We start from the raw sequence: 24,026 nt of genomic DNA on the forward strand, positions 1-24,026 counted from the left end.
TTTTGTATTTTTAGTAGAGACGGGGTTTCACCATGTTGACCAGGATGGTTTCGATATCTTGACCTCGTGATCCACCCACCTCGGCCTCCCAAAGTGCTGGGATTACAGGCGTGAGCCACTGCGCCTGGCCTGTCTTTTTTTTGACCTAAGGTTTTCACTCCTTCCTTTCTTTTTCCTTAAAATTTATCAGCTGAAGAACTAGGCTATTTGACCTTAGAATTTCCCATAGCCTGGAGATTTTTCTTATTGCAGATTCATGGTACAGCTCAACATATTCCTCTGTCCTTTATTTGTCTTAGAAGTTGACAGTTGAACCCAGAGGCTTCATCAGACTCAGGTGTTACCTTTTTGTCCTGACAGTAGAGCATTATTTCATTGAAAACCACATAATGTCTGATCGTCTCTTTTGCAATGTTAGTAGCTGTTTTTGCTCAGTGCCTGGGATTAGTAATTCACTGGGGATTCCAAAGTTGTGATATTCTAATGACATCATATCTGTTTTAGTTATTAGCTAGGATACTTTTGCAAAGAGGCAGTTTCTCTTATTTACTGTGTGAATATCCTGTGGGATAGTGCCAATAAAAAAGGCAGCATAAATGCCTTTTTAAAAATGTACCAGTTTTTAAGATAATGAGTTCATTTTCTATCATTCTCCTTTTTTTATTAGTCTATCAACATTTCCAGACTTTGGAAAGGGAGGCTTGATTGGTCAGTTTTAAGAATTTATAGCTACTAGATTGCTCCAGTCTCTTTAGATATCACCTGCTATGTTTGGATTAGGCAAAACCCTTCCCCATTTTAACTTCTGTTCTAAAGTTGACTCATCATGTGTTCAAGTGTTTATTTTTTGACTATTTTGGGGTTCTTTTGTTTTCATATACATCAGATAGGCAATTGCTTTCTTCTGCTTCTTCCTGTACAGGTCTTGTGGCAGTTGGTTTATCCTCAGCTGCTTGTATTTCTGGGGGATAGCTTATCATCTAGTTTTGTTGTAAATATTTTCCAAGAGATTTTGGCCTTGCTCTCGAGTTGCTTTGTCTGTTTTTATGTGGGAATCAAGACGTTTTAAAAAATCTCACTGCCACCAATGCGGTCTTGCCAGAAAGGGATTGAATCTGGAAGAGTTAGCATGGAATTGGGAATTACTCTGAAGTTTCTAATTTGGAAGATCTGGTAAATTGTAATTTTATTGATGAAGATTTTAAAAATGTAAGAGAAGGAACAAGATAGTGAGTGAAGGATAAGACCAATTTTTGATTTCTTAGGTTTGAAATACTCTATTTGAAATATCCTTATAGAAATTTCTTCTGAAGAAGTAATGCTGCTAGAATTTGAGAAAGCTAGGTGATGGAACATCAACACTTTGAGAGTAATTACAGCCATTATAAGTAAGAAAAATAATATTTTTGGTCAAAATTGCATTGTGAAAAACCAGTAGAATAGAAAACATGTACTTGAAGACAAGATACTTAATAATGTGCATTTATGAATTAGTAGTTTTATGTATTTTCTACAAATATACACAATGCATTTACACTGAGAAGCAACCCAAAGAGGAAGACACTCTGCAAAGATCCATTTACATGGCACTATGTAAAAATTCATTTACAACTGGTTTTTTAGTTATTAGGTACAGGTGCCGTATATGTTTTATATAATATCAAGGCAATGAATTTATAAAAGCTGAGTATTTTTATTACTTGAGACCCTAGATACAGATGATAAGGACTCATAATCTGCAAGATTTTGTATTTTTAGTAGACTTTAGTATACTATCACAGATCCTTTAAGAGTTAGTGAGAAAGTCTTCTTTTTTATAAGCTAGAGTTCTAAGCTCTGTCTTCAAAGAGGATTTTTCAAATAGTATACACTTTTGGACACTCCTTTTTAAACATTTCATTTGTTCCAAATATCAACCCAAATGATTTACTTTTGGTGTCTTTTCCTTTCTTCTTTATTTCTTTATTTTTTTTTTAAATTAGGCCAGTCTTCAGAGACCTGAAATTAAACTTGAATCATTGAAAGAAGATATTAAGGAATTCTTTAAAATATCAGGTTTGTAATTTTTTCCTAATAACTTAGGGCAAAATAAGAAAATGTTTTATTTATTCCTAATTCTTTAAGACCTCAAGCTTGTACAACCATCTTACTTTGTTGCCATTGTTCTGTTTTGTTTTGTTTTAGGCTTTTAGCAGCCAGAAGCTATGGTTTTTGGCTTCTTTCTTTAGTGATAAGCAGAAAGGAGAGATGAAAGGGCTTTACTGGGCCAATCAGGAACAGAAACTAAGAACCCATGACTGTATTCTGTCCCTTGGATACCCCTGCAAGCCCAAATAAATAACATTTTATCCCCAGCCTTCCAATTACTCATTTAAAACTGTGAAAACTATGGCAAAATAGGTTTCTATTTAGGGAGAATTTGAACTTTTAGACATTTTAACAAAATGGGACAAAAATTCAAGAACTCTGTGAGAATGACTCCTTTGAATGAATCGGTTTTAAATACTGTTTACCTTACTGGTAACGTCCTGAAGGGTAAACACATCCTGAAGTTACTAAAATATCTCCTTAGTGAGGTAATTTTTCTTTTTACTTTTCAGTCATGACTTTTTTTCCTTTTATGCTTTCACAGAAAATAAAAAGAAAATTCTAACTTTTCATAGAGCGAGAGGAGAGAGAGGGTCCCTAGTCTACCATCTGCATATGGGAACTGAGATTTTAAGTCATTGACTCAGATAGCAGCTGAGCTAACTGGTCTGACTACTGGTAACTCACAATAATCTGCTTCTGTCATCCAGGACTTTGCTGACCAGTTAACTATAACTAGGCATCTTCATCAGGCACCTGTTTTTTGCTGTTCCATTGGCACATTCCTTACAACCTTAGTAGTACAACATCCAAAAATTTCAGCATTCATTGGGCACTTTGATAGTGAAAAAGGAAATGTTCCTCCCAACTCGATAGAATGGTGCAATAATGATATTATTTTTAAATATCATGTTGATGATTTTGCTACTCAAAGTTAGCTAAGGAATATGGTAAGTTTATAGGAAATAATCCTTAGTAATACTTTACATAGAGATTGGCAGTTGACAAAGTTCTTTCACAAATAAATATGATGCCGAAGTTTTATTGAGATAAATTTAATTGTGATGTATGTTTATTTAAGAAACTAATATGTTCATATATTTTATCATTTTTTAAAAAAACAGGTTGGGAGAAGAAACTTCAGAATGCTGTTTATAGTGAACTGAGTGTGTGAGTTTTCCCACCTATTTCGTAATAGTGTTTTGTTTAGCTATATTTACTTTGTGAGTAATAAAATCAGTATTGCTATGTATACTTGTATTATTATTTTTATTAGTATTTTTACATTTCAAATAAGTTAATACAATTAAAAATTACTACCATCTTGCCTGGCTAAATCCAGGCAAATTGGTGATTAGGTTGAAAGTAGCCTGGAAGCACTTAGGAAGTTGCTAGACAGATGTAGGCAAGGAATAATGGTTACCTAAAATAGTTTACTGTCAGTGGGTAGAACATCTAAGTATATAGGGGGACTTGGGGAAGAAGAAAAAATAGAGTCAAGTGTGCTGCACAAGTTTCTGTGCATTTTTCCTATCTGACAACACTTATCTCTGCATATTACTAAATGTAAGCTCCATGAGGGCAGATATTTTAGCCAGTTTTGTTCACTTCTGTATCTGTATCTCTTTTACATTGAGTAGGTTTTCATGAAATATTTCTGAAAAACTAAGTATCTAACTTGATTTTGGTTTTAATATGAATGACTTTTGAGTTGTCTCTTCTTGTTACCTGTAGTTTGGATACATTTCTTTGATCGTTAAATAACTATTAAGATCATCAGTAAATTCTCTCAAGTTTCAATCCTAAATTCCTAAGTTTTATTAAATTTAGACATAATTATCATTAAAAATGGAAGCAAATGATATATTGGACAATGTGAGATAATTTCTAAACTATCTTGCATATAAGACAAGAAATATCATTTGTGAATGGGAAAGGTACGTGAAAGGTAGATTTTAGTGGAAAAATAATTTGCCAGAAATAATCAATTTGTGAAACTATCTTATAGGTTAGATGGGATAGGTTGTCTTTCTCTATTCCAGCAATGTTTCTTATGAACAGCTGAGGACAGATGCAAGTGGTTTCAAATATTATTAACCCTTTACATGCTTTTGTCCCACTTTGGACCAGGAATTTCTTGAGAATTCAGTCTATGGTTCTTGATTATTGGAACATGACTGCTTTGCTGTCAGTACAAATCTGTTGACTAATTTCAAGAGGAGTTGTATATTATTGTGAAATAGATTGGAATCTCCAAATAAACATTGACCCATTTTTTCTTCCCACTGCCTTTTCTATCTGATTTCATACCACTCTGTACTTCAGTCATTATGTGTCAGTGATCCCGGCTTTTTCTGATCCTTAAACATTCCAAACACTCTCTCCTCAGAATTCTTGCACTTGCTGTCCCTCTGTTTGGAACATTCTCCCCCTAGATCTTTGCATGCTTGGCTCCTTCTTCACACTCATGTCTTGGTTTAAATATCAAATCCCCTAAGAGGCCTTCACTGCCCTCCAAATGTATTGTATCTCATTACCCTGCTTTCATTTGCTCAGGGTACTTATTATAATCTGATATTACTTTATGTGTATGTTTTTGTAATTATTGTCTTTCTTCATTAGGTCCATGAGAACAGGGAATGTTATCTCAATCATCGCCTTATACTTAGTACCTAGAATGGTGCAAGTATTTGTTGACTAAATCAATTTTCTTAATAAAAACAATACATTTTGAATATAAAATGAAATGTTACTTGGAAAACAGAAAGAATATTTTGTTTCATTTATAACATGGACTACAGAGGTAAGTAGTTTCTTACTAAACAATAATGTGTGATATTTAGCTGCCCCTTTTTGCTCCTAGGTTTCCTTTACCTAGTCATCCTGCTGCACCTCCCGAACATCTTAAAGAACCTTTGGTATACATGAGGAAAGCACAGGTTGGTTATTGTTCCATTTCATTTTATTTTTTGACGCCAAGTTATGTAATGCAGAGCAAAAGATCATTATTGATGTCAGAAGTATATATTATTAATTATGAAAGACTGGGTAAGAACACTAAATTGGTGTTAATGGTATTTGTATATTCTCCCATTTCATTTTCAGTAACCAAGGATCATATCTATTTAAGTATGGCAACCCTGGAAAAAAATGGGGTAGAAGGGAAAAAATCATCTACCGTATTTGTCTGAAATTTAAAATATGATACAAGTGTAATGTGACAATCTATTCTTCATGGCCTGTGATACTAAAGGAATGAAATGTGAATGAACTGACACTCTCTTTCCTTAAAATTTTGGTTTTTGAAGCCAGAGTTATTGATAGTGTATTTAAAATTTATTGGTTCTCACAGCAGGCTGTCACCTATTAATTGTATTTTGTTGTAAAACTCTGATAAACCTGCTATCAAAATAGGTCGGCAAACAGCTAAGAGTAACTTTAAAATAACAAAATAACATAATTTAAACATAAAAACTATGAATAGTTATTAAAATGGAAGCCCAAGATGTTCAAGCACATGCCTCTAGCTCTTTTAACTGTTCTTCATCTCAGCACAGCCTCATTTACCTCCCCTCAGCCCAGTCCTGTCTGTAAGCCTTCCTCACAGTGCTGCTTGAGTAGGACTTTGTGACTGCCGCTGCCAAGGCATTTAATGGACATCACAGTCAGTTGACCTTCATTCTTCAGCATAGCCTCAGAGATGGCTTTTTTTTTTTTTTTTTTGACNGACAGAGTCTTGTTCTGTTGCCAGGCACCAGGCTGGAGTTCAGTGACACAGTCTCGGCTCACTGCAACCTCCATCTCCCAGGTTCAAGCAATTCTCCTGCCTCAGCCTCCCGAGTGGCTGGGACTACAGGCATGCACCACCAAACCCAGCTAATTTTTGTATTTTAGTAAAGATAGGGTTTCACCATGTTGGCCAGGATGGTCTTGATCTCTTGACATCGTGATCTGCCCGCCTTGGCCTCCCAAAGAGAGGGATTTTTAAAACCTTTTTTGGTATGAAATATTTCAAAGGTACCTTAAAGAACTCCCACAAACCCCTAACTCAGCTTCCACAATTATCATCATGGTTCTTCTGCTCTTGAAAGTTTTCTGCAGAGTCATCAGATTCCACAACATTGCAAATTAGGCAGATTTTTATTTTTCAACTTTTATTTTCATTTAAAAAATCATTAAAATTAGATGGTGAAAAGAAGCAATATGAATAAAATCCATGTAAATATTTGAGGAAATATATATTTCTATCTCTAGGTGGTCTCTTTTAGGGCTTTAAATCAGTTAATATTTATTTATCAATTTGTCATAAAGCATAATAATTAAATGATCCATATGTGAAAGAATTGTGGGGTTTTTTGTTATAAAGATTTAAACTCAAGAAAATAAAACTAAGAAGTCTGGGCTTAAATATTTTTTAGTGAAATTGAAAATTTCTAAACACTATAGAGAAAGTACCAGTTTTAGCATACTAGGTGTAAGAAACAAAACACAAAGGTTTTTTTTTTTTTTTTTTTTTTTTTTTTGGGTTTTTTTTTTTTTTTTTAAATCATGACTGAAAATAAGAGATAGAGAGGTAAATAATAAGTCCACTCTTAGAGCTTACTGCTAGTTGCTGAGAGTGTATGTGAATGATAAGTACATGTATGGTACTCCTCTCTTTTCTTTCTGGAGTTACCCGCTTATATCAGGGATCTGCAAACTACGCCCCCAGGCCAAATCCAACCTGCCACCTGTTTTAATAGGACTGGCAAACTAGGAATTTCATTTTTACTTTTTACATTTTTAACTGGTTTAAAAATCAAAATAAGGATATTCTTTATTCTTTGTAGATTTTGGATATTAGCCCTTTGTCAGATGGGTAGATTGCAAAAATTTTTTCCCATTCTATTGGTTGCCAGTTCACTCTAATGATTGTTTCTTTTGCTGTGCAGAAACTCTTAATTAGATCCCATTTGTCTATTTTGGCTTTTGTTACTGTTGCTTTTGGTGTTTTAATCATGAAGTCCTTGCCCATGCCTATGTCCTAAATGATATTGCCTAGGTTTTCTTCTAGGGTTTTTATGGTGTCAGGTCTTATGTTTAACTCTTTAATCCATCTGGAGTTAATTTTAGTGTAAGGTGTGAGGAAGGGGTCTAGTTTCAGCTTTCTGCCCATGGCTAGCCAGTTTTCCCAACACCATTTATTAAACAGAGAATCTTTTCCCCATTGCTTGTTTTTGTCAGATTTGTCAAAGATCAGATGGTTGTAGATGTATGGTGTTACTTCTGAGGCCTCTGTTCTGTTCCATTGGTCTACATCTCTGTTTTGGTACCAGTACCATGCTGTTTTGATTACTGTGGCCTTGTAGCATGATACCTCCAGCTTTGTTCTTTTTGTTTAGGATTGTCTTGGATATGCAGGCTCTCTTTTGGTTCCATATGAAGTTGAAAGTATTTTTTTTCCAGTTCTGTGAAGAAGGTCAATGGTAGCTTGATGGGGATAGCATTGAATCTTTAATTTGGGCAGTATGGCCATTTCATGATACTGATTCTTCCTAACCATGATCATGGAATGTTTTTCCATCTGTTTGTGTCCTCTCTTATTTCCTTGAGCAGTGGTTTGTAGTTCTCCTTGAAGAGGTCCTTCACATGCTTTGTTAGTTGTATTCCTAGGTATTTTATTCTCTTCGTAGCAATTGTGAATGGGAGTTTGCTCATGCTTTGGCTCTCTGTTTGTCTGTTATTGGTGTACAGAAATGCATGTGATTTCTGCACATTGATTTTGTATCCTGAGACTTTGCTGAAGTTGCTTATTTGGCTTAAGGAGATTTTGGGCTAAGACGATGGGGCTAAATATGCAATCATGTTGTCTGCAAATAGACACAATTTGACTTCTTCTTTTCCTAATTGAATGCCCTTTATTTCTTTTTCTTGCCTGATTTCTCTGACTAGAACTTCCAATACTATATTGAATAGGAATAGTGAGAGAGGGCATCCTTGTCTAGTGCCAGTTTTCAAGGGGAATGCTTCCAGTTTTTGCCTGTTCAGTATGATGTTGGCTGTGGGTTTATTGTAAATAGCTTTTATTATTTTGAGATACGTTCCATCGATACCCAGTTATTGAGTGTGTTTAGCTTAAAGGGCTGAAGAATTTTGTCAAAGCCTTCTCTGCATCTATTGAGATGATCATGTGGTTTTTGTCTTTGGTTCTGTTTATGGGATGGATTACATTTATAGATTTGCATATGTTGAATCAGCCTTGCATCTCCAGGATGAAGCCTACTTGATCATGATGGATAAGCTTTTTGATGTGCTGTTGCATTCAGTTTGCCAGTATTTTATTGAAGATTTTTGCTTTGATGTTCATTATGGATATTGGCCTGAAGTTTTCTTTTTCAGTTGTGTCTCTGCCAGGTTTTGGTATCAGGATGATGTTGGTCTCATAAAATGAGTTAGGGAGGATTCCCTCTTTTTGTATTGTTTGGAATAGTTTCAGAAAGAATGGTACCAGTTCCTCTTTGTACGTCTGGTAGAATTCGGCTGTGAACCCATCTGGGCTTGGACTTTTTCTGGTTGGTAGGCTATTAATTGCTGCCTCAACTTCAGACCTTGTTATTGGTCTATTCAGGGATTCAATTTCTCCCTGGTTTAGTCTTAGGAGGGTATAAATGTCCAGGACTTTGTCAGTTTTTTCCCAATTTACTAATTTATGTGCATAGAGTTGTTTGTAGTAATCTCTGATGGTAGTTTGTATTTCTGTGGAATCGATGGTGATATCCCCTTTATCATTTTCTATTGCATCTATTTGATTCTTCTTTCTTTTCTTTTTTATTAGTCTGGCTAGTGGTCTATTTTGTTGATCTTTTCAAAAAGCCCCCTCCTGGATTTATTAATTTTTTTGAAGGGTTTTTGTGTCTCTATCTCCTTCAGTTCTGCTCTGATATTAGTTATTTCTTGTCTTCTGCTAGCTGATCTTTTATGCTGTTTTAAAATTGTGTATTGAAGTCTTGAAAATTTGTATAGTATATTGACCCTTAAACAATGTGGGGTTTAGGGGTGCTGACTCTTCATGCAGTCAGAAATTCACATATAACTTTTGACTACTACCCAGAACTTAACTACTAATAGCCTACTGTTGACCAGAAACCTCACTGATAACATGAAGTATATTGACACATATTTTATATGTTATATTTATTATATACAGTATTCTTACAATAAAACATGCTAGGGAAAAGAAAATGTTATGAAGAAAATTATAAGGAAGAAAATCTATATTTGTTATGAGTTAAGTGGGAGTAGATCATCACAAGGTCTTCATCCTAATCATCTGCACATAGTTTAGGCTGAGGAGGAGTCGGAGGAAGGGTTGGTCTTGCTGTCTTGCCTGGCAGAGGCAAAAGAGGTAGAGGAGGTGGAAGGGATCCAGGAGAGGCAGGCACACTTGGTACAATTTTATGGAAATACATTGTAACTCCCATCTGACATTTTTACTTTTTCATTTTTCTAAAAATATTTCTATATGGTACCAGTCCTCTTTCACTGTTTGCTTTAGTTTCAGTAGAAGTCCATATTGCAAAATGGACCCTTCTACGATATGGACACTGAGGTCAAAAGCAGTCTTGAATAATCATAACTCTTCTGCTAGATTGTCTATTGTCAATTTGGTTTTTGGCACCGCTTCTTTTATGTGTTCTTCCTCATCATCTGACAGTGGTCTGGAAGCACTCATCTCCATCAAGTTGTTTTTAATTAATCTTTCTGGTGTGGTGTCTATTAGCTGTTGTATTTCTCTAAAATCCATATCTTGCAACCCTTCACTCCCAACCTTTTTTTTTCTTTGTCGTATCTACAATCTCTTTCATTTTTTTTTTAATTGATTTTCTTATAAATCCTGTGAAGTCTGTACAACATCTGGAAACCGTTTTCTCCAGCAGGAATTTACTGCTTTGGGCTTGATGGCTTTCATAGCTTTTTCCATAAAAACAATGGCATCTTCAATGATATAAGTCCTCCAAACTTTCATGATGCTCTCTGTATTGAGTTTCTCTTCCATAGCACTGGCAAATCTTTTCCATAGGGTGCTGTATATAATGGCACCCTGTGGAAAGGTCCCTGTGACCCAGACCTAGAGGCTGAATTAGAGACATTGTGTTTGAGGGTAATTAGACCACTTTGATGTCTTCTGTGTTGAACTAATGGTGTTCTGCATGGCGAAGGGCATTATCCAATATCAAAAGAGCTTTAAAAGGCAGTCCTTTACTGACAAGGTACTGCCTGTCATCAGGGACAAAGCATAAATGGAACCAGTCTAGAAAAAGGGTTCTTGTTGTCCAGGCCTTCTTCTTATAAAACCACAAGCCTGGCAATTGGTGTTTATCTTTTCCCTTCAAGGCTCAGGGTTAACAACTTTACAGGTAACAGCAGCCCTCATCCTAAACCCAATTGCATTTACACAAAATGGTGGAATTAGCCTATTTTTTCTTGCCTTAGATCCTGGTACTTGGTTCTCCTGCTTACTAATAAAAGTACTATGTGACATTTTTCTCCCCAGAATAAGGTACTTTCTTCTGCATTGAAAACCTGTTCAGCCAGATATCGTTTTTCCTCAATGATTTTAATGGCATCTGAGAACTCATCTTCTGCCTTTTGATTAGCAGAAGCTGCCTCTCTTGTTATCTTGATATTTTAAAGCCAATCTGCTTTAGAAAATTATCAAACCATCCTTGGCTGGCATTGAATTCTCCAGCTTTAGATCCTTTATCTTTCTTTTGCTTTAAATTGTCGTATATTGACTTCACTTTTTCTCAAATCATATTTGGAGTCTATAGGTATGCCTTTTAGTAACCCTGCACCCACATAAAAGCTGTATTTTCAATACTAGATAAAAGAGTAATTTGCAAAAAATGCAAGGTTTTCTCCCAGTGGTGTAGCTACAGCAATGACCTCATGAATTTCCTTTTCTTTTTTTTTTTTTTTTTCTGCAATGGTCCTTATGCTGGATTCATTTCTCTTGAAGTGATGGACAACTGCAGCTGCAGACCTCCATCTTCCATACATATCAAACAATTCAACATTTTTTTGCAATGTCATGACTTTTCTTCTTGGGAGCACTTCTAGCATCACTAGTGGCTTTTTGTATGGATCCCATGATACTACTCAGGGACAATATTGTGCTCAACACCATAAAAAGATGTGAGAACTGTGAGAGATCACTTTTTACTGCAATATACAATTTACAGGCCTGTGGAACTGCTCACATGGAGATAATTAACATCACCCAGTGTTTCAAGCAGATACAGCATTTGAATTCACTGCAATAGCAACAGGTGGTGGCTACAAAATAGTTACAGTACTATAGTATGTGCTACAGTTAATTTTATGCAGTTGTGATTTAATACTGCATCTTTATATTTGTTTATATTTCTCTTAACTTCAAATGGTGCCATGTAAAGTCTGAAAGTATATATATGTTTTCAATAAATTTTAACTTTCTCTGACAATTTTGTGTATATTTTATGGTAGGAAATGATAAAATAGACTACTAGTATCTGCATATATTTTATACATCCAGAACAATCCCAGCTTTTTCTTAAAATTTTTGATATGTCTAGGCCATGTGGTTTGTCCGTGAGGTTTTTTGAAATTCTTGCAGATCTCCAGAAATTTTTTCAATATATTTATTGGAAAAAATTTACATATAAGTAAACCCACACAGTACAAGACTGTGTTGTTCAAGGGTCAACTCTGTATATTATGAGCTATACATCAATATCTATTGTATTTAATAACTTTAATTTTGTTTTTATATCTGAGAATTAAGGCCTTTTTATCAATTCTAAAGTTGTTTTCATGTGTTATGAAAATAAGAACACTTGTAAACATAATTTAATAGTTAGCAGTTTGGTTCCTTATATAATAGGATAAATAAAAGTTCAGAAATTGGATTTTTAATAGTATGCCAATTTTATCTTATTGTGATCATTTAATTAGAAGTATTTTTTAATAAGCTTTTCTTACCTGTTTCCTCCACCATTTGGGGTGGAGGTAGCAGTTAAGAGAAGACTTGTTAGAGGAGATGATATTTAATCTGACACCAGAAATGTGAATGAAATTTATCTAAATAAGGCAGGTGTAAAGATTTTGAATGTGGAAGGTAGGTTGTATCATTATAATTAATGTTTGCTCATTAGCAACGTACCCAAATAAGAAGTACCCAAATAAGCCTTGGCTCTAAGAGAATTCTTTATATTTAAAGAGATAATTAAAATAAGCCAATAAATAGAGTTAATTTGGGGACCGTTTCATGTAATTTATTGAGTATGCTTTTATTCTTAAAAATCTGTTTCTATAAATGTAGTAAACTGAGGTTTATACATTTCACATATGTATCCTTCAGATGAAATTTTTTTTCTGTTCATTCACTGCTTGAGCCATTGCATTAAAATTTTTTTAAAATACTTGCAACATTGCTTAGAGTAGAAATCTGTTTAATTATTGAGCATCTATTATGTGCTAGACACAGTGTGATTTGTAGCATGATAGGTGAAGGAGAGGGCACTATGAGAGCCCGTAAGCAAAGTCGCCTAATGCTATTTTGGGTGGGGGACCAGGTGAGAAAAGTCCTAATGGAGGAATAGATATTTAAGCTGATACCTAAAAGGTGAATATGATTTATTTAGACAAGAATAAGAATGTTGGAGGTATGAGTTGAGCTTGGAGAGCATATTTCAGATAAAGAGTAATGTATTTGAATGTGTATATTGAAGAAGCTATGAATAATGACAGCTGTAGTAAAAGCCATCACTTATTCAATGATAATTATTATATTGTGCCACTGTTTGAGGCAGTTTACCTGTATTAATATCTTTAATCTTTGTTATAACCATATAAGGGAACTGTTATTATTATTTTACTTACATTAACTGATTATTACTGTTCTTTATGAGTAATATAGTGTTCTCTCCTTGTTTCCTCATTAGGTCTGAATTTGGGGACTTTGGTATTGTTTTGTTTTGGTTTCAGTGAACCAGAAGTGGCCTGTAGGCACATTTAGTAAAAAGACAAAAAACATTATTATGGCATTTTAGCTTGTCATTGAAAATAATATTAAAATATGGTATTTATGGATAATGAAACCTATGACTATTAAAACATAATTTCTATTTTATAAGAAATAGAAGGGATAACGAAGAAGGTAATCAATGCTATGAAAAATAGTGAGACATATCCAGATTGTGACTCTTTCTAAAAGATAAGTGGCCTGGACTTTTTAAAAAAGTCAGTATCATAAAAAAGAAAAGGATAGAGAGATTCTAGATTTAAACTGTAATGAAAGAGATATAACAACCAGTGAAATGTAATGCGTGAATTTTGAATGGATCTCAGATTTTTTTTTTTTGTCTGATCTCACCACTTTTATTCAACAGTGTTGGAAATTCTAGTGCCAGTGCAATAAAGAAAGAAAAGGAAATACAAAGCATACAAACCAGAAAGGAATAAGTAAAATTATCAGTATTTACAGATGTTATGACTGTACATGTAGAAATTTCCAAGGAATCTAAAAAACAAGGTTTTTTGTTTATTCCTGATCTTGGGGGGAAACATACAATGGTTTTTCACAATTAGGTTTAATATTAGTTATAGATTTTTTTTTTATTTTAGTTTTATTGCATTTTAGGTTTTGTGTCAAATGTGAAGAACATGCAAGATTGTTGCATAGGCACACACGTGGCAGTGTGATCTGCTGCCTTCCTCCCCATCACCCACATCTAGCACTTCTCCCCATGCTATCTCTCCCCAACTCCCCTCCCCCCACTGTCCCTCCCCTATTTCCCCCCAACAGACCCCAGTGTGTAGTGCTCCCCTCCCTGTGTCCATGTGTTTTCATTGTTCAACACCCGCCTATGAGTGAGAACATGCGGTGTTTGATCTTCTGCACTTCTGTCAGTTTACTGAGAATGATGGTTTCCAGGTTCATCCATGTCCCTACAAAGGACACGAACTCATCGTTTTTGATGGCTGCATAATATTCCATGGTGTATATGTGCCACATTTTCCCTGTCCAGCCTATCATCGGTGGCCATTTGGGTTGGTTCCAGGTCTTTGCTATTGTAAACAGTGCTGCAATGAACATTTGTGTGCACATGTCCTTATAGTAGAACGATTTATAATCCTTTGGATATATACCCAGTAACGGGATTGCTGGGTCAAATGGAATTTCTATTTTTAGGTCCTTGAGGAATCGCCACACTGTCTTCCACAATGGTTGAACTAATTTACACTCCCACCAACAGTGTAAAAGTGTTCCTATTTCTCCACATCCTCTCCAGCATCTGTTGTCTCCAGATTTTTTAATGATCGCCATTCTAACTGGCGTGAGATGGTATCTCAATGTAGTTTTGATTTGCATTTCTCTGATGACCAGTGATGATGAGCATTTTTTCATATGCTTGTTGGCCTCATGTATGAAAGGATCTCAGATTTTTTTAAAAAAAAAACTATAGAAGGTATTTTGAAGACAACTGGAAAATTTAAGTATGACATGAAATATTATTAATTTTCTTAGTTATGATAATGATATTATGATATGTAGGAAAAGGTCCTTAGTCTAAGAATAAGCATGCTGAAGTATTTAGGGGTAAAATGTCATTTTTGGAAAAATTGCAATATAATAATTTCTGTAAATTTTTGTCTTTTACTAGGTCATTAATGGAATTCCTAAGTGTTAAAATGCTTAAATTTAACTTATCTTTTAATCTGATATTTTCCATATAATGTTTTATTACCATATGAATTGTTGACATTTTAAAAAATCTATCCTCATTCCTATCTTCAACTAAAATGTCAGTTATTTGAGGATTGAGGCCTTCTGTTATTCACTGCTTCATTCATAGCACAAAGGATAGTATCTGGCATATAGTAGGCCACAGTCCGTATTTGGTGAGTGAACTGATGTAAGGACAATCAGTCTCAACGGGCCTTACCATTTCTATGTAATTCGTAATGTCTTCAATATTTTTTATTAGTTTTAGTATTGTTACTAGAAAAGATAATTGATTGTTTTTTATGTTTTAGGGAAGTTGGGAAAAAAGAATTTTGAAGAGTTTAAATAGCATGTGCACTGAACTGAGTATCCCACTGGCACGAAAGGTACTTTTAAACATTTTTCTGTTTAAGTATTTCGTTGTGAATCAAATACTAGAAAGTATGAAATTATATTACTGTTAGGCACATTTATTTATTTATTTTTACTAGTATATCAACTTGTTTTGAAACAAAAATCTGTAAAAGGCCAATTACGTGTGTATATTCCATATAGATTTCTATTTTTGTGTGTGCTATAATTATTGTAACAAATCTGTATCTTTAAAAATAAATAGAAATATTAATCTATAGTATAGATGAGTTAGACATTTGGCTGTAAAGATTAGGAATATGCTTTAAAGATTTTAATTACCTTTAGTTTACTTACTTTTTGGCTGATTAGCACAGCAGCCATATTCCTTGAATCACAGATAGAGTTCAGGTATACTGTAATCTTGTAATAGGCAATATGGTACCGTCTTTCAGTATAAACATAGGAAACAAACAGGATAATTTGTCATCTCTCTGTAGAACTGGAATTCTATGTAGATCTAATACTGAACATATATCTGTTACTCTGGACACTGAGGAGAAAGAGGAGAAAGAAAAGAAAAAGCACTTGAGGGATGTTCTGTATTCTTGGTAGCTGCTCGTAAGTAGGAGAGAGCCAGTTTCACATCATTCTCCCTACCTGCTATTTATTCCCTGTTGTTGGACAGGATGTAGTGGATATACTTTGGATAATATCCAAGGAAAAATTACTGAAGGCAGCAGAAGGATGGTGTTTGAAAAATGATACGTTTACATTAAAAACTGTCTAAATATGTAGTGTTGTATAATACTCTGCCTTTCATATAGAAAGATGATGCTACTGACTCTTAGTCACATTCTCTTGCCCAGCACCCCTTGTGATGCTTTTCTGAGACTGCTGGATGGGAGAACGAGATGTAGTATGTGGCTGAGGCGCAGTTTTTCATTGCGAATTTTACTGGCCAGTTTACAGATCACTTACCTACTTTTATTGGACTCATTAGCACCATGTTCTAACTAAGCCATTGAGACTAGGCGTGACCTAATAGTTAAATAATAATTTAAGTGCAGTTACCCAAATTGAACATGTTTAATGAAATTATTTATCCTGTTATGGTAGTTTATTTAAGCTTTTAAATAAGTTATTGATTCTTGTGTTTAGTTGTATTGCTAGGCTTCAAAAAATTAAACCAGTTCTAAAATTACCTTTTCCAGAGGCCAGTTGGAGAACAGAAAGAACTTCTTAATAAATGGAATGAAATGGGAACTGATGAACCAGGTATGTGAAAAATTTTTTTCAAAATGTAGTGGAAAAAGAATTGCCTTCTTAACTGTGGATCCAAAGTAACAGAATTAACAATTCTTTTGGAAACATGGCAATTTTCCTTCTCATTAATTTTCTATCATCTGAAAAACCAGAGTTAGGCTGGCCTACTCAAACTCCCTAACACCATGTGCGACTAATAAATACAAACATCAGGAGCAGCTTTTTTGTTGTTGTTTGTTTTTTAGAGACAGGGTCCTACTCTGTTATCCGGGCAGTGGCATGAACACAGCTCACTTTAACCTCAAACTCCTGGGCTCAGAGGGTCCTTTTACCTCAACTGCTTGAGTAGCTAAGACTACAGGCATGCACCAACATGCCTGGCTAATTTTTCTATTTTTTGTAGAGATGGGGTTTTGCTATGCTGCTGTGGCTGTCTCTGTTGAACTCCTGACCTCAAGTAATCCTCCCACCACAACATCCCAAAGTGCTGGGATTACAGGTGTGAGCCACTGGTGTGAGCTGCACCTGGCCTCATTTATCCTTTTTTAAAGCAGCATTTAAAAACATTTTTATAAAATAATAAATTAAATTATCCAATGGATTTTTGAGATTCTTGTCTTTTAATTAAGGTGAATATTGTGCAAGCTTAATTACACTGGATTGTTAAAAATAGGATAAATAGTGAAAAATACATTTGAAGAATTTAAAATGTTTTAAAGAATTCATTTTTGTTCCTTTTAATATTTAAAATCTAGTCAATTTTATAAACATACAATGAATAACAACTATATTTCATTTACCATGATAGATACCTGTAATTGTATAGACAGACATGTATATAACCCCTTTTCACCCTTCCTCACCACTGCTGAAAATACATATAGGGGACTAGGTAAGAGATAAATGCCGTAACAGAAGAAGCAATGAGTTATTTGAGTTCAAAAGGGGGAATAGTTTAATACAACTAGAGGAATTCCTAAGAATGCATTGTTTGTATTTTAAGTACCTTGAGAATTCTTATTTAGAACCTTTATGTTACATTGACATTGTTTGGTCAATTCAGTTATAAATAATTACAACTTGTGAATAGGGTGCTCTTAATTTCTTCCAGAATACGTCACCTAGGACATGAAGGGCAGAAGTTGTCTTTTCATTTTAGTGTTCTCTGTACTTAACACAGTGTATGACAAATAATTGATACTCAGGAAATGTTTGAATTAATCTATCTGCATGATAATAAGACTTCATATATTATTAACTGAAATTTTGTTTTAATCTATCTTCTAGATTTAAGCCTTTTCAGACCTGTTTATGCACCTAAGGATTTTCTTGAGGTAGGTTCTATTGGATAAATATACACATGTTAGTGAACAAATAATGTGAATAAATATTGATGTAAAAATATATCCAGGCAGAGGGATTAGCAGGTAAAAATCCCCAGACTCATTGAAGGAGTGGACTGACATGATCAGGTCTGTGTTTGAAAACTACCCTTGGAAAATATGGAAAGATTAGCACTGGGTAAATCAGTTAGGAAAATTTTGATTAAAAAATAGGGACTGTATGTCATGTAGCCTGCTGCCTGGGACATATAAGTACTCAGTAAATCTTTTTTTTTTTTTTATTCCCTTCCCTGTTCTAGTAGTCCAGAAGACATGATGAGTGTCTGAACTAAGAGAACAACATTGGAAATGGAAAGAATGTGACAGATTTGATGGAGATTTTAAGGATGATTTGGGAACTGATCAGATATGGGGTCTATGAGGAAAAAAAAAAGATAATGATCACCTTCAAATGTCTAGGTTGTATAATTGGGCAGAAGTTACTTGACATGAGATAGAGGATACAGTAGGAGGAACAGGGCTGTTAGTGAAGGTGATAAGCTTAGTTAAGTTTCAGAGGCATATCAAATATTCAAGCTGAACCCTTCAGTAGACACTTGGAACTCATATTTTAATTCACTCATCTTTGATTTCACTCTTTCACTTGGACTTTACATGTTATCCTATTAGCATTACCTTTGAAATATTCCAGAATACATCCAATTTTTGCCACCACCACTGCTACATCCTAGCTTCTCAATTGGTCTTCCTCCTTCTACCTTTGCCCACCTAGAATCTGTTCTTAGCACAGCTTCCAGAGGAAGGCCTTTAAATGCAATTCAGAATAAGCCACTCTTATGCTATCCAGTGGCTTCCCATCTCATTTTACTTATTAAATAAAAACCAAAGTCATGGCAGTGACCTAAAATACGCCATTTGGTTTGATATCCAATTGGCTGTCTGAGTTTATCTCCCATTACCGTTCCTCCTGATTGGTCTTACTCCAACTACTTTAGCCTCCTTGCTTATCCCTGGGGTCCTTCCAGCTGTGGGTCTTTGCTCTTTGTTTTATCTGCTTGCAAATATTTTTCCCTAAATGTCTACCTGTATGTCCGTTCACTACTTATGTCTTTCCTTATATATCACTTTCTTAGTAAAGGTTTCACTGACTCTCCTGCTCGGAATTCCTTATACCCTTTTCCAGCTTTGTTTTTCTCTACAGCATCTTTCATGACATATATAACATACTATTGATTTATTTTGGTTATTGCCTGCCTTTTTCCATTGCAAATGAAGCTTCACAGGGGCAAGAGCTTTTTATTCTGTTTTATTCCCTGCCTCAGCACTTATACAGGGTCAAATAATCGACAACACTCACAAGACTTCTCAGGGTCCACCCACCTGTGCCTTTCTTTCAGCAGGAGAAAGAATGAACCTGCAAACACAAAGTGATCCACACTTCCAGCAGAGCTCTCAGGGCCTTTCTCAGTTACACAACATACGTTTAGATTTTCGGTTATAAACCATCAAGATACATGCAAGATATCTTGGTCTAGGGAGCCAAGACACAAGTTTTTTGAGGGATCGTTTCTACCCCAACTCGTTATATCAAATGCAAACCACCAGTTTACGTTTTCAATAAACAATGTAAATAAACAGATGTGGAATGCCTCCCAGTTAGTTTTGGTCATTAAATAACATATTATGACTGACTACAGCTAGTGCTCGACTTACGACCACGATTGGTTCCGACAGACCGGTCGTAACACGATTTGGTCGTAAGTTGAGTAGGCTATATATACAGTACTGTGAAATGGTGTTATAAAAATCTTTAAGTCATATTTTATCATAATTTTCTTTCATTATTGTTGTATATCATAATTTTCTTTGTTCATTTTATGCCATTTGTATCATCTCTACACCATTTTGTTTCTTATTTTTACATTCGTCAGGTTTAAGTAAAACACTGCATTACCAGTACAACTGGTTTAATATTTGCAAAACATACAAAATTACAAAATACAGGTGCATACAAAAATACAAAATACAGATGTAAAAAATACCATAGGTAACATTTTCCCAATTGCAAAACATATCAAAATATATAAACTATGTATGAAACATTTTATTGGCCGCTGGTGCTTGGCTGCGGATCGTTGATGTCGTCATCTGAGGCAGCAGTTGGGGTTACTGGAGTTGGTTTTTTCATAAACATGGTGAGCTTTGTCTGAATTGTATGTTTCTTTTTTCCTTCATAAATTTCACGATATGGACGAAACACATTGTGCGCCATCTGTTCAATCCTTGCAAATTGTTCGATGTTTGGGTCCATTGCTTCGAAATGTATGAGAAGTTTATTCAGTAAAGATAAATCGTCTGATAATCCCTTAGCGGTGAACTTTCTTTCTGGCTCCTCCTCTTCTTTCTCTGCTTCTCTTCTTTCTTCTTCTGCCACTCTTTCTTCTTCCAGTTCGATTAGCTCATTTGTAAGTTCTCCGGATTCTTTGTCTAGCAACTCTTCGACATCTTCCATTTCACACTCCAAAGAAAGGTCTTTAGCGAGTTTTACTATTTTTTCCCGAATCGTTTCAAGTTCATGTTCACTGTCAAATCTGTCAAAATCATTAACGTAGCGCTTAACACAATTTTTCCAGATGCCATTCATGCACTTTGTTGTCACAGCCTCCCAGGTGGTAGCGATATTCTTGATACACATCAAAATGTTGTAGTGTTTCTAAAAATCTACAGCGGAGCAGTCGTGGCTAGCGATTGTGGTCGTAAAGTCGAATGGTCGTAAGTTGCATAGGTCGTAAGTCGATCAATACCTGTAGTTACTACATTTCACTGCATCTTGGCCAAGGGTCACTACCAGATTTCTAGCCTCATTGTTCAACTCCTACTTATGAGTGAGAACATGCAGTGTTTGGTTTTCTGTTCCTGTGTTAGTTTGCTGAGAATGATGGTTTCCAGCTTTATCTATGTCCCTGCAAAGGGCATGAACTCATCCTTTTTGATGTCTGCATAGTATTTCATGGTGTATAGGTGCCACATTTTCTTTGTCCAGTCTGTCATTGATGGCATATGGGTTGGTTCCAAGTCTTTGCTATTGTGAACAGTGCTGCAATAAATATATGTATGCATGCATCTTTATAGTAGAATGATTTATAATCCTTTGGGCATATACCCGGTAATGGGATTGCTCAGTCAAATGCTATTTCTGGTTCTAGATCCTTGAGGAATCGCCACACTGTCTTCCACAATAGTTGAACTAATTTACACTCCCACAAACAGTGTAAAAGTGTTCCTATTACTCCACATCCTCTCCAGCATCTGTTGTTTCCTCACTTTTTAATGATCACCATTCTAACTGGCATGAGATGGTACCTCATTGTGGTTTTGATTCGCATTCCTCTAATGACCAGTGATGCTGAGCTTTTTTACATATGTTTTTTGGCTGCATAGATGTCTTCTTTTGAGAAGTGTCTGTTCATATCTTTCACCCACTTTTTGATTTTTTTTTTCTTGTAAGTTAGTTTAAGTTCCTTGTAGATTCTGGATATTAGCCCTTTGCCATATGGATAGATTATAAAACTTTTCTCCCATTCTGTAGGTTGCCTGGTCACTGTGATGATAGTTTCTTTTGTTGTGCAGAAGCTCTTTCGTTTAATTAGATCTCTTTTGTCTATTTTGACTTTTGTCACTATTGCTTTTGGCATTTTAGTCATGAAGTCTTTGCTTATGCCTATGTCCTGAATGGTATTGCCTAGGTTTTATTCTAGGGTTTTTATGGTTTTAGGTCTTATGTTTAAGTCTTTAGTCCATCTTGAGTTAATTTTTTAATAAGGTATAAGGAAGGGGCCCAGTTTCAGTTTTCTGCATATGGCTAGCCAGTTTTCCCAACATCATTTATTAAATAGGGGATCCTTTCCCCATGGCTTGTTTTTGTCAGGTTTGTCAAATATCAGATGGTTGTAGATGTGTGGCATTATTTCTGAGGCCTCTGTTCTGTTCCATTGGTCTATATATCTGTTTTGGTACCAGGACCATGCTGTTTTGGTTAGCATAACTTTGTAGTTTAAAGTCAGGTAGTGTGATGCCTTCAGCTTTGTTTTTTTTACTTAAGTTTGTCTTGGTTATACAGGTTCTTTTTTGGTTCCATATGAAATTTAAAGTAGTTTTTTCTAATTCTGTAAAGAAAGTTAATGGTAGCTTGATGGGGATAGCATTATATTTATAAATTACTTTGGGCAGTATGGCCATTTTCACAATATTGATTCTTCCTATCCATGAGCTTGGAATGTTTTTCCATTTGTTTGTATCCTCTCTTATTTCCTTGAGCAGTGATTTGTAGTTCTCCTTGAAGAGGTCCTTCCCATCGTTTGTAAGTTGTATTCCTAGGTATTTTATTTTCTTTTTTGCAATTGTGAATGGGAGTTCACTCATGATTTGGCTCTGTGTTTTTCTATTATTGGTGTATAGGAATGCTTGTGATTTTTGCACATTTATTTTGTGTCCTGAGACTTTGCTGAAGCTCCTTTTCAGCCTAAGGAGATTTTGGGCTGAGACGATAGGGTTTTCTAAATATACTATCGTGTCATCTGCAAACAGAGACAATTTGACTTCCTCTCTTCGTATTCAAATACTCTTTATTTCTTTCTCTTGCCTGATTACCCTGGCCAGAACTTCCAACACTATGTTGAATAGGGGTGGCGAGTGTATATCCTATTGATTTGGGGTGGAGAGTTCTGTAGATGTCTATTAGATCCACTTGGTTCAGAGCTGAGTTCAAGTCCTGAACATTCTTGTTGATTTTCTGTCTTGTTGATCTGTCTAATACTGACAGTGGGGTGTTAAAGTCTCCCATTATTATTGTGTGGGAGTCTAAGTCTCTTTGTAGGTCTCTAACAACTTGCTTTATGAATCTGGGTGTTCCTGTTTTGCGTGCATATATTTAGTATAGTTAGCTCTTCTTGTTGCATTGATCCCTTTACCATTATGTAATGCCCTTTTTTGTCTTTTTTGATCTTTGTTGACCTAAAGTCTGTTTTATCAGAGACTAGGATTGCAACTCCTGCTTTTTTTTTTGCTTTCCATTTGTTTGGTAAGTATTCCTCCATCTTTTTATTTTGAGCCTATGTGTGTCTTTGCACATGAGAGGGTCTCTTGAATACAGTGCAACAAAGAATCTTGACTCTAGCCAATTTGCCAGTCTGTGTCTTTTAATTGGGGCTTAGCCCATTTACATTTAAGGTTAATATTGTTATGTGTGAATTGGAACCTGTCATCATGATGCTAGCTGGTTATTTTGCCCATTAGTCAATACAGTTTCTTCATAGCATTGATAGTCTTTACAATTTGGTATGTTTTTGCAGTGGCTGGTACCTGTTTTTCCTTTTCATATTTAGTGCTTCCTTCAGGAGCTCTTGTAAGTCAGGCCTGGTGGTGACAGAATCTCACAGTATTTGCTTGTCCATAAAGGATTTTGTTTTTCCTTCACTTATGAAGCTTAGCTTGGCTGGATATGAGATTCTGGATTGAAAGTTTTTTTCTTTTAGGGATGTTGAATATTGGCTTCCACTCTCTTCTGGCTTGTAGTGTTTCTGAAGAGAGATCTACTGTGAGTCTTGATGGGCTTCCCTTTGTGGGTAACCCAACCTTTCTCTCTGACTGCCCTTAACATTTTTTCCTTCATTTCAACCTTGGTGAACCTGAAAATTATATGTCTTGGGGTTCCTCTTCTCGAGGAATATCTTTGTGGTGTTCTGTGTATTTCCTCAATTTGAATGTTGGTTTGTCTTGTCAGGCCGAGGAAGTTCTCCTGGATAATATCCTGAAGAGTGTTTTCCACCTTGGTTCCATTCTCCCTGTCACTTTCACATACACCAGTCAAACATAGGTTTGGTCTTTTTACATAGTCCCATATATCTTGGAGGCTTTGTTCATTCCTTTTCATTCTTTTTTCTCTAATTTTGTCTTCATGCTTTATTTCATTAAGTTGATCAATCTCTGATATCCTTTCTTCTGCCTAACTGATTTGGCTATTGATACTTGTATATGCTTCACAAAGTTCTTGTTCTGTGTTTTTCAGCTCCATCAGGTCATTTTCATTCTTTTCTAAACTGGTTATTCTAGTTAGCAATTCATTTAACCTTTTTTCAAGTTTCTTAGCTTCCTTGCATTGGGTTAGAACATACTCCTTTAGCTCAGAGGAGTTTGCTATTACCTACATCCTGAAGCCTACTTCTGTCAATTTG

The 24,026-nt window shown here is 35.2% G+C and overlaps 1 protein-coding gene across 2 annotated transcripts in view; it reads left to right on the plus strand.

Moving 5' to 3' along the window:
• Positions 1-24,026, plus strand: part of TBC1D19 (TBC1 domain family member 19) — a 148,681-nt gene that overhangs the window by 23,801 nt on the left and 100,854 nt on the right. For both annotated transcript variants that reach the window (XM_017505107.2, XM_037730148.1), the window contains exons 2-7: positions 1,983-2,055; positions 3,213-3,258; positions 4,952-5,027; positions 15,145-15,219; positions 16,399-16,462; positions 17,738-17,784. In XM_017505107.2, the coding sequence (XP_017360596.1) occupies positions 1,983-2,055; positions 3,213-3,258; positions 4,952-5,027; positions 15,145-15,219; positions 16,399-16,462; positions 17,738-17,784 (381 nt within the window). The remainder of the gene's footprint in view (positions 1-1,982; positions 2,056-3,212; positions 3,259-4,951; positions 5,028-15,144; positions 15,220-16,398; positions 16,463-17,737; positions 17,785-24,026) is intronic.

This window comes from Cebus imitator, unplaced genomic scaffold, assembly GCF_001604975.1.
Source record: "Cebus imitator isolate Cc_AM_T3 unplaced genomic scaffold, Cebus_imitator-1.0 Scaffold333, whole genome shotgun sequence".
NCBI classification, from domain to species: Eukaryota; Metazoa; Chordata; class Mammalia; order Primates; family Cebidae; genus Cebus; species Cebus imitator.